This window comes from Lepus europaeus, chromosome 8, assembly GCF_033115175.1.
Source record: "Lepus europaeus isolate LE1 chromosome 8, mLepTim1.pri, whole genome shotgun sequence".
NCBI classification, from domain to species: domain Eukaryota; kingdom Metazoa; phylum Chordata; class Mammalia; order Lagomorpha; family Leporidae; genus Lepus; species Lepus europaeus.
Window position 1 is genome coordinate 111,706,965 of NC_084834.1, and position 11,707 is coordinate 111,718,671.

At 36.9% G+C, this 11,707-nt stretch overlaps 1 protein-coding gene across 1 annotated transcript; it reads right to left on the reverse strand.

The window, feature by feature from the left end:
* Positions 1–5,678: 5,678 nt before the first annotated feature.
* Positions 5,679–7,162, reverse strand: LOC133765719 (thiamine transporter 2-like). Its single transcript, XM_062199260.1, is given in 2 exon segments — positions 5,679–6,925; positions 6,928–7,162. Coding segments are annotated over 2 exon segments (1,482 nt in total).
* Between the last annotated feature and the right edge of the window lie 4,545 nt (positions 7,163–11,707).

An 11,707-nucleotide genomic window follows, 5' to 3' on the forward strand; every position in this document is an offset into this window, starting at 1 on the left:
ATGTTCGAAGTGTGTTTAAAAAATCAAAGGGGCGTTTTTCAGAGAGAACTAAAGGACTCATGGTGACTGTTCAGCTGGGCCTCTCTGAACTGTTGAAACCTCACCTCCACGCACATTTTTCTTTCTTGGCCTTGTTCAAGATAGTGTTGCACATCCTTCTACTCCTCCTTTTCCACTTTTCCATTCTTTCATCCTCTTTCTTCCCTTCTCCCACTCATGGTGCTTTTCTTAATCCTCCTCTTCTCCTTTATTTTAATTTAACTGGTAGAGCATCAGCTTTCTATTATGACAACTTCTTTTATACTTGTTATAGTAAATTATGCAATAAATTCCAACATATGTACTTGCTTGATGATGATGGAACTAGGAATTTACCAATTGGGAGACACCCTGATTACATTAATAACCAATTTCTTAGAGTGGATCCTTCTGCAGGTAACTTATTATGTCCAAGTTTTTCTTTCCAAAAACTGGGCAAGCATTAGTAGAATATCTGAAGCCTTGAAGATATTTCTTAAATATACCATTATTTTATGAGGTAAATATGTATCTTAGCAAATTTCCATGTAAGATACTTTTACAAACTGTGAGAAAGTACCTTTAAGACAGTTTTGCAAAGGAATATTAAAGTGTTTGTTACAAAATAGATTTTTCTACTTTTTCATTTGGGCACTTCAAGAACAATGTGTGGTAACAGTATTTAACGATGAAACTATTGGACACTTAAAATAAACCTGTGCTTTGCTAATGGCTACACATATATCATCTCAGGGAATCTTGAAAAATTTCGTTACTGATGCACTGTTTATAATTATACTCATTTTCCATGAACCTTTTGGTGAAAAAAAAAATGCATGGATTTCAAATACTTTATGAACAATATTAGCTTATTTTTATATCTATTTTTAAATTTGTATTAATTTCTCAGGCAGAGATTGAGGAAGATACAAAGATGTAGACAGACTGAGTTCCCATCTATTGATTCACTCCCCAAATGCCCATAATGATCAGGACTGGGCCAGGAACTAGACAGTCATTCCAAGTCTCCCACATGAGTGAAAGAGACCCAAGTAACAAGCCATTACCTCCTGCATCCCAGGATATGCATTAGCAGGAAACTGGAAGTGAGAGCAAAGCTGGTATTCAAACCTAGGTACTGAAACTAGGTACTCCTAGGCTGTGGTTGTTCCAAGCCTCATCTTTACTGCTAGACAAAAGATTACACTTTAATCCATTTTTCCTTAAACTTATTTATTCTGCATGAAAGACAATACATTTTAATTTGTTATTTGAAAGGCATACACACCCACACCCACACACACGCAAAGAGAGAGAGAGAGGAAAAGAGAGAGAAAGAGAAGAAGAGATCTCTAACATAGAATTCAGGGCTTTCAAGAGATGTCCTCACCACTGTACCACATTCCTGCATCTATAAAAACTTCTAGAATTGCTCTCATATATGAATAAAACCCATGCTGATTAAAAAATCTTACAAAGCATTGTTTCAGAATTTATAACAACAAATAAAAACAGCCTTCTGTATAAGAGACTAGAAAGTAAGGATGAAGAGTGGTACAGTATTTCCCATACTCGCAAATCACACATTTGTCTTTTTGTATCTAATTCTCAGGTTAAGCAATACCACTTTTAAGTGCTAAAATGTTGATCGATGGTATCAACTAGTGGAAAGGATAACCAGAATTGATAAAAGAGATTTTTTAAAGGAAAATTTGTTTACTAATATCAATTATGTTCAACAATTCAACTTTTTTCATAGTTAGGAAAAATGATCTACATCGTTCAACAATATCAATCAGCAATTTCAGATAAAATAACAAAAATTCCAATACATTCTTATCACCCAGCATTAAGTTATCTGAACAAGGCAACAGAGTCTTTCAAGAATCAGAAGCAAACCATTCTCTAAAAGCATAGTGGGTCTGAACATTTAATGCCATGAAATATAGGTGAAAATCTCAATCCTTCAGAAGACAGTCTACAAAGGAAAGTATAGTACGTGGCTCAGATCAGAAAGGGTGGTTTATAGAAGAAATTTTGAGTAAGAAAATTAGCAAGAATCAGAGTTTACAGAGATACTTCACTCCCCTAAACCTTAATATCACAAGCGACACACAAAACGAGGCCAGTAGCAAGACAATCTATGGAGACTAATGGTTGCCTGGCAGCAGTCAGAAGCCTTGACCTTCCAGAGGGTATGGAATGGTTCTAAATATGGCGAGAGTAATGGGTTAAAAGTTGTATCAATAAAGCTTAATATAATACAATTTTTATAGAACGTTGGCAAAAAGTATTTATTAAAAGTGATAAGTAAAGGTCCCAACTTCTTCAGTTATGGGGTGCATGCTTGATTTTTAAAACAATTAAGAATCTTATTGAGAGCCACCATTGTCGCATAGTCAGTAAAGCCACTGTCTGCAAAGCTAGCACCCCATATTGGCACTGGTTAGAGACTCAGCTGCTGCAATTCCAGTGTCTGGATCCCTGCAGCCCATGTGGGAGACTTGGAAGAAGCTTTGAGCCCCTGGCTTTGGCCTGGCCCAGCCCTGGTTGATGTAAACATTTGGGAAGGGAACCAGTGGATAGAAGATCTGTGTGTGTGTGTGTGTGTGTCTCCCTCTCTCTCTGTAACTCTGCCTTCCAAATACATAAATAAATAATTGTAAAAGTTATCTTTTTTATATCAACTGAAAAGAAAAAATAGGCACAAAATATTTAAAATGGAAGATATTTACAAGGAAATGGAGACTATTCCAAGTGCAATATATATGAAGGTACTTCAAAAAGTTTCTGTAAAAATGGAATTCAAAGATACACAATTTGTTCATAACACACACTTTCCATGAACTCTTTTGAAAATCCTTTATGAACATCATAAAGATTTCAAAATTTTCTGTTACCAAAAAAAGCCAACATCTTTCGATTAATTTTCCACCAACTTTTTAAAGGACCCTCATAAATGACAAAATATTGTTTTCTAGATTATAGTGGTATAGAGTTGAGTATGACAGGATGTTTTATTCTTAAGAAATTCAGAATCTAATGAACAAAAATAGTTTAACAGGCAATAATTGGTTTTAAGAACTTTTACAAAGTTAGATATTCTACAGTTTTCCTCTGTATCATTTAGTAAATACTGTATATATCAATGCTCAATAGACTACACCTGAGGAGTTGTATTTTGCATTTTCCCACCACTATCTCTAATCACCATTCTGCTCTCTGCTTCTATGAGTCAGACTTACATTCCACATTTAGGGAGTTCATGCAATATTTTACTTTTTCTACCTGGTTGTATTTCACTTAGTGCAAAGTCTTCTAGATTTATCTATGATGTGAAAAGCAGCATAATTTCTGTTTTGAAAATGAATAATATTCTATTATGCAATATATATGATATAAAAACATGCTTTTATCTGTTTACTCACTAGTGGACATTTAGGTTTATTCCATGTCTTGGCTATAATGCTGCAATGATGTTTTCACTTTGGGTTTTATATCAACATAAGCCTTAAGAAGATATTTGGAATATAATATAAAAAGCCTAGTTTTTAGAAAGATTCTTAGTTCCATATAATGTGAAAGATTCTTAGTTCCATATAATGATGATCTGTTAAAAGTCATCTCTGTTAGGTAACAGTTTTGTTCATTAACTTGTGTGTGCTTCCACAAAGACTCTTTAATATTCTTACAGTTGAGTAGAAAAATTAAGAGCAAAGTCAACAGATAGTAATTACTATTTGTCTGAAATTGCCATTTTCAGCAAGGTACTGATCCTAATGACAACACAATCCTTCATATGTATGCATAATTCTTATAGGAAGTTTTCTGTAATTAAGTACTTTTTCAAACAAGAAAAGAAAATAAGGAAAAGTGATTTGAGGTTGTCATTCACTGATACGATTTCTGAGGACTTAACAGGAATCAGAGTAGCTCATTCTAAAATAAAAAAAATAAATGAATGACTCAGTTATCAGTGACATCAAGGTAGCCATGCCCAGTAAGATACAGAAAACTTGAAGAAAAAATTGAAAATACTGTATCACTCCATGTATTCTTTTGCTTTTCCTTCAAATATTTATTGGGTACTTTTAAAGAACCAGACAATGTTGTAGGCACTGTAGCTGCAAAATATATAATGAACCACCCATTCTATTCCTGGAAATATATTAGAAAGAAATGAAATCAACATGTGAAACAGTAATTGGTACCCCCATGTTTACAGCAGCACAGTTCACAATAGCTAAGATATGGAATCAACCTATTTGTCCATCAGTTGATGACTGATAAAGAAAATGTGGTAAATACACACACTCAATGGAATACTATTCAGCCATAAAAAATGAAATCCTCTCTTTCACAACAAAATAGATGCAACTAAAGACAATTATGCTTTGTGAAATAAGCTAGGCCCAAAAATACAAAAATCACATTTTCTGTGATTTTTGGTTGCTAATGTACAGAGTACAAAAAATGTCATGTTTATGATTGAAATTGAAATCTTGGGATTCGATTAGTGTTTATATCCCTTGTCTATATTCCTATTGAACACTTGTCTATCTACTTTTTACTTGTAGAACTCTCTGTTTAGTGGAAAATTAAGCCTGTAATTATAAAAATTAAGTTAAATTAAAAATATGTCATTGTAAAAATTAAAAAAGAAAACAAAAAATTGAAGGAGGAAGGACAGAGAGAAATAGTATTGCATTATTGGAGTTGTATCTAGGAACTACATGGAATTCATTCTGTTTACATTAATTTTTTTTCAGAATTCATGAAAAAACTTTGAACACATTTTACTTAGCAAAGTCTCTGCCATTTAACAATTAAGTGTTTTATTCCCTTCCATAAATGTTCTCTTATCTTCTTACCTTTTCTCATTGTAGACAGACATTATACTGACTTAAAGTTAAAACTTCTCTCAGGTGTCATGGGTGGGAGAGGACCCATCACTCTTCCCAGGCCTCTGGGAGTTGATGTGAGGATCATTCTGCAGACATACGAATATCGGAGCTGTTCCTGAGGTAGAGTTTAGTGGTAAAACTCAGCAAGGCATGAAATGAAAAATGACCATGAAAACATTTAAGCGGTGATATTAAGTTATAACTGGTAAATTGTGTCATCAGGTTGGTGAGAAACCCTTAGAAAAGGGACCAAATATTGTAATTCTCTCAAAGAAGTGTAAGTTGAACAGAAATAAAACTTTCCAAAAGTGTGGCAAAAATGTCCCAGAGTTGCCTGCTTTGGCGAGATGAAGCAAGTATCTAAACCAAGCTGAGGTTCAGTCCAAGGGTCATTCCAGTTAGTATTTCTGTTCGCAGATGGAGAATGTCAAGTCTAGAATGGCTGGAGTTTCTCACAGCCTATTTCTATGACATTTGTATGTGTTTACAAATGATCAAAATTATGAACAATTACTGCTGTTCTCCAGGGCCCCAGCATGGGTGCCTCCGTGGTGGTAATGGTCCCTGTTGACTGCATTCAGTTAAGTTGGGCACACAGTTATCTGGTCTAGAGCTGAGGCTTCGTTGTGGCTTTAAAAAAGATCATTGGAATTCAGGTGTGCAAAGCATGTCAACTGTGCCAATATGTATCATACCATCCTTCTCAAAATCCTCTACTTTCATTTGAAAATCACTGCACCGGTTGATGCACTGAAGTTAGAACTTTGTTAACATGATGAAATTGTTACTTGGCTCCCCTGGGGATGGATCATCTGGATTCTGAGTGGTATCAAGGTTCTGCGTTTCCTTATTTTGACATTTGGCTGAGTAGATAATGTACAAACTTCTCATTAGGAAAACTCCAGCAATGACGGCAAAATAACTCCCACACACTAAAAACTGAATGCTGATTGGCAGGTTGAGCCCTCTCTGGTCTACCACAATCACAGTCATAATGGTTTGAATCACCAAGGCTATGAAGGTGTTGATTCTGAACACCAGGGCATAGCGTTCCACACTGAGATTAACTGCAATCTGAAATACTGCTATGGTTATAAGAAGCATGTAACTGGACTTGAAGATCAGGTAGCCAGCATAGCAGACCCAGATGTTGACTGTGTAATGCATGACAAACAGGGAGCCTGCGCTGACAACCGAGAAGTCCGCCAGAGCCAGCTCTCCCAGAAGATCCCAGTTGACCCTTACATGACCCACAGCAAAGGCAGCCACAGCCCCTCCAAATGTTGCAATAGCTTCCACTGCCCCATTATAGATCAAAGAATTTTGTGATGGTGCCTTGTAATCCCATAGGATTTGAACATAGTTCAAAATCTGGTTAAAACCTGCTGTGGAAAAGGCCCACCATAAGGACCAGTAAAAAAGATGTTTTGAGGAGTAGCATTCCTTCAAATCTTGGAACCACTGCACAAAAACTTTCAAAGCCACTGTTTGGGGGCTGCCTAAGTGGCCGTCATCCTGGTTCCCTGAAGTCACAGGTGTTTCCAAACTGAGTTTCTTCTCTTCATAGCCTGGTGCTTCATCCTTACAGATTTCTTTTAATATTGTGTCCGTACTTGGTGACTCCTTTATCTCTTTGCTGGGTTTTGCATGAAAGAACATGCTTTTCTTGGGCATTGGTAGAAAAAGCGAGAAAATGAAGGCGACAGAGACGGAGACCATGGTTATGACATTGAGATGAAAGTACGACAGGTTGGCCAGGGACACTAGGAGTTGGGCCAGCAAGGAGGCTGCTGTATAAGACACCAGTGTGATGCTCCTACAGTAGCTGCTCACTTTCTGATAGTGCTCTGGGCTGACCACGCTGTGGACGTAGGCATAGTAAGCTACCTCAGTGGCCGTGACCATCCCGTAGAAGAACTCAACAACCTGCATGGCCTTCACTCCTTGGCCAAACAAGAGCAGCAACCAGGTAATGATGAAGCTGATCCCTTGCAGGATGATGGCGGCTTATAGCAGATGTAATCAGTGAGGGCGAACACAGGGAGCAGTAGCACCAGGTAAGAGTAGGTCCAAACAGGAAGAATCTCATTTGTGATCTCTGTGCTCATCAAATTTTTACTTGTTCCAGATAAATATGGGATAAGGAAGGGTTCCAAAGGTCTCATCATGGAGAAAAATCAACAGAGGATCACAGTGGGATAAATCCAGGAATTGCTTGGTGACATTCTGAAATACTCCATGGCTGTTCCCTGAGTTTGTTTTTTTCTCGAATCAGGACTGGCTTCCTGTCTTCAGATCCGGCCTCAGTGCTCCTCCTGCCAAAGGCTGCCGTGAGTCCCAGGCACAAAGGCCCTCGTCCTCCTTCCTCACGTTTACATTAATTTTTTTTTTAATTTATCTGCAAAATCAGAGGTTAAAAGGACTTTGGCAATATGTAAACCTAATGCAATTTTGCTTTCTGTTACACACCCCATTATTTTTTTTTTTTTCTGAAACAAAGGACTTTATGGATGCAAATGTTATCAGACAGGAGGAAGGGAGCAGGGTGTTTGAGATGCAGATACTGGGCTGCACCTGCACACCCCATTATTATTATAATATTTGAAATTTATCTCTGATACACAAAGTAGGAGAAATATCCCTGAGACATGTTCCTGAATTCTTTCTGCTTGTCTATCTAGTGTCGAGGATTTCATTTTCCTGGTACATGATTTGGGACTTCTTTTTCGGTTTTCCTCCAGAGTGACCTGGCTGTGGCGAATGCTTACAGTGGCTTTTCTAGCAGAGGCATATGAGAGCCACTGAGCAGGTGTCTTATCTGAGCTTGGCTTCCACATTCGTGCAGGGCTCTCTATCTCTCCTTTCTCCAGTGGCACAGGTACTAATTCTCTCTAATGAAAGTACTTCTGAATTTCCCCAGGCTCCTTTTATCTGCCTCTGCTCATGTTCACACTAGGATACTTGACTTTAATGCTCAACATAGAATAACCACGTTACTTTTTCTTTGATTTTTCAACACCACTGTGATGAAATAATCATGTCATTCCATTTATCACACTAATGATACTTGGAAATATTTTACTCACATAATTTCAAACATGGTTAAAAGGAACATAGTAACTGTTGCTTATACTCACAGCCCCAGGACTAATTTTTACATAGTCTTCATACGACCACTTTCTGCATGTGTTTGATTTTACTAGGATCTGCGGGATCTATTTTTCTCTGTGCAGGGTTATTAGCATGAAGGAGACAGGACATTTATCTCAGAATGGTTCTTCATGAAGTACGTTTTATTCATATGAGCTAACAATCTTCTACTGTGTCCTACTCAAGGGTCACTGGGAAATGCTTCATGTAAAATTACAAAAGCTCTTTTAGGATCCTTGAGATTGATTGAATCATAAATATACAAGGGAATGTTCATAAAATATCACTGGACTATTAAGTTGGATCTATAAGGAATGTCTCCAAGTATATATAACTCTAGCTGGCTTTCAGGAGAATACAGGAGATAGCAACAATACAGATGAAATAAAACATACAATGCAAATATTTCACAAATAAAATAGAATAAAATATTTTAAATGATATAGTTTTTATTTTCTATGGTTCTAAAGAACACCTTGTCTGGTTTTATTTTCAGAAAAATCCTGGAAGTTAGACAAGGTGGTGTTCAGCGATGTCAAAATATTTTCTCAAGGACATGGAATTGCCACTGAAGCCTAATGACTCTTCATATAGTATTCTTTAATATACCAAGCTTTGGTTAACATTTCATAGGATGCAATGGCAATTGATAAATCATATGATATCATATAGTAAATATATTATAATGCAATATAATATATTTTGTCTTGTGTAGTAGCTCAAACTATATAAAGAACAGTATTCTTACTGCTTGGGAAAGAGGTTTTCACCACTCAGAGAGCAGCAATGACAAAGAACAATGAGGACTTTAAATCTCGCCCCATGAGCTTAGGGAACTGATGAGACCCTCTGCTTCTATGACAGGAAGGCAGGATAACAGTTGGGTAGCTTGGGACAGCTTGTACCCAGCTTTTACAACCCTTATGAGAAAAGAAAGAGTTGCTTCTGTTTGGGGTAGAAAATCTAGTCTACATATAGCTGTGAATTAAAGACATTACTTCCACTTTTACATGTCATTCCCAGGTAGCCATTCCAAGAACTTGGTATGGTCAAAGCTCTCCTAAGTAACTAAGCACAAAATAGAACAGTAGTTCTAAGTGAATGGCAAGTCTCAAGTTGCCTGAACCACATTAATAAGTGTGTTTCTAAAATTTCTTTTTTTTAACTTTTATTTAATGAATATAAATTTCCAGTGTACAGCTTATGGATTACAATGGCTTCCCCCTCCCATAACTTCCCTCCCACCCACAACCCTCCCCTCTCCCGCTCCCTCTCCCCTTCCATTTGCATCAAGATTCATTTTCAATTCTCTAAAATTTCTAATGAACAATAATCCACTAAAGCCATCAAGGTTGCTAGAACTTTTTTACCAGTAATACAACTTTAGAAAGTTGACTCTGTTGTGATTTTTATGTCTATCAATTACTAATTTAAAAATTAAAAACAATGAATGTCAAAAACGAGGGAAGAATTTCAATATTGTTAGGCTGAAATTGAAATGCATTCAGTTGAACCATCAAATGCATTTACAAAAATTCCCCAGTCATAGGTTTATGAATAAGGAAGAAGATATTACTATATCAAGATATTTGACATATATTGACACCAAATAAATTAAAGATATATTTTCCATGTTGCTCCATATTACAGATGGAATATTGGATTTGGATTTGCAACATTTTTATCTCGAGAATGAGAAATGAGGAAATATTTTTCTTGGAATCTAGCTATACCATCCAAACAATAACTCAATCTTCTGGATTGATATCTTGATTTTGTATACTGAATAATGAACAATTAGTCAAAGTGCAGAAACTTGATCCAAGACAACAGCTCAGAGCTACAGAAGAGACTCTGAGCACCCTGAGTATGGAGTACACTGTGGGGACAGAGACTAATCCAAGGCAGCCCCCATGGAATACACTTAAGGTAGAAAACAGTTGTTGGTGACATTTTCAGTGCATAGCCTTCAAGCGTCAGGCACAGTTCTTGCTTATTAATTTAGATCCATTTACTTGTGGTCTATAATTATGCATAATATTGCTACTAAATGTAAGTCAAAATTAGATTTACCAAATATTTTACTTGACTTTTTTCATCCTTGCTTTTTGTGTACCAATTCTTCCTTATCACTTTCATTCTCTCATTGCTACTGGATATCCTTTAGTGGTTTATTCAATGATAACCTATGAATAGTAAAGTCTATGAATCTCTGTAAATCTGCAAATTCACTCTCTTTCCAAAAACAGTTCATTATAGAATTCTGGGTTAATTTTTCACATCTCTAGACATCTCTGGCCTCTGTTGCTCATGGAAACCTTACAGCCAAAGGCTTTTCTTTTAGTATACTTTATGTTTTTCACCTCATAATTGAAATACATACATGCATACATATATATATATATATATATACATATATACGATTAACTTTGGTATTCTGAATATTTATTATGATCAGTTGTGGATTTTATTTCCCTTGCTTGGGATTAGAGATGATTTTTAAACCTGAGACTCACTTCTTTTCTCCATTATAAAACAGTTCCCTGGGGCCAGTGTTGTGGCATAATAGGTTAAGCTAACATCTAGAATGCCAAGATCCCATAAGAGCATCCAGCTGCTCCATTTCTGATCCAGCTCCCTGCTAATGCACTTGGAGAAGCAGAAAAAAATGGCCCAAGTGCTTGGGCCCCTGCATCATGTGGGAGACCCAGATGAAGCTCCTGACTCCTGGTTTTGGCCTATCACAGCCCCAGCTGTTATGACCATTTGGGGAGTATACCAGTGGATAGAAGATTTTCTCTCTGTCTCTCTCTCTCTTTCTCCCTGTCTCTCTCTCTCTCTTCTCCCTCCCCCCATAACTCTGCCTTTCAAGTAAATAAAATAAATCTTTAAAAAAAATCTGTTAAAGCCATTATACAATTTAATCGTGTTTTCTCCCCATTCTGTACCACTTTCTGGAACAATTATTAAATAAGATTGAAGCGTCTCTTCAAAGATCTGTTATCTTCTGCATTGCATTCTGGCAATTTCTCCAGATTTGTATGGTTACTAATTGTATCTTCTACAAAGAGTTCACTCTTACACAAGTAAGTTTTGGTGGCCTTGTTTCTTTTTTTATTTTTAAAGTCTTTTATTATTTATTTATTTGAGATGTAGAGTTACAGACAGTGAGAGGCAGAGACAGAGAGAAAGATCTTCTTTCTGTTGGTTCAATCCCTAGATGGCCACAATGGCCGGCACGCTGTGCCAATCCGAAGCCAGGTGCCTCCTCCTGGTCTCCCATGTGGGTGCACGGGCTCAAGGACGTGGGCCAGCATCCTGTACTGCTTTCCCAGGCCATAGCAGAGAGCTGGATTGGAAGAGGGTCAGCCAGGAACTCAGCGTCCATATGGGATGCCAGCACCACAGGCGGAGGATTAAGCTACTGCACCATAGAGCTGGCCCTGATGGCCTTGTTTCTTATTTCCAGACTTTTAATTTGATTTTTTTTCCTTATTTTCTTTTCTTTTTTTTCTTTTTTTCCTATCTGCCTTTCTTCCTGCCTTGTTTTTTCTCTAGGCCATGCTATTCTTGTTTAATTAATTGACTTTCTTTCTGGTTTTTTTTTTTTTTTTGACAGGTAGAGTTATAGAGAG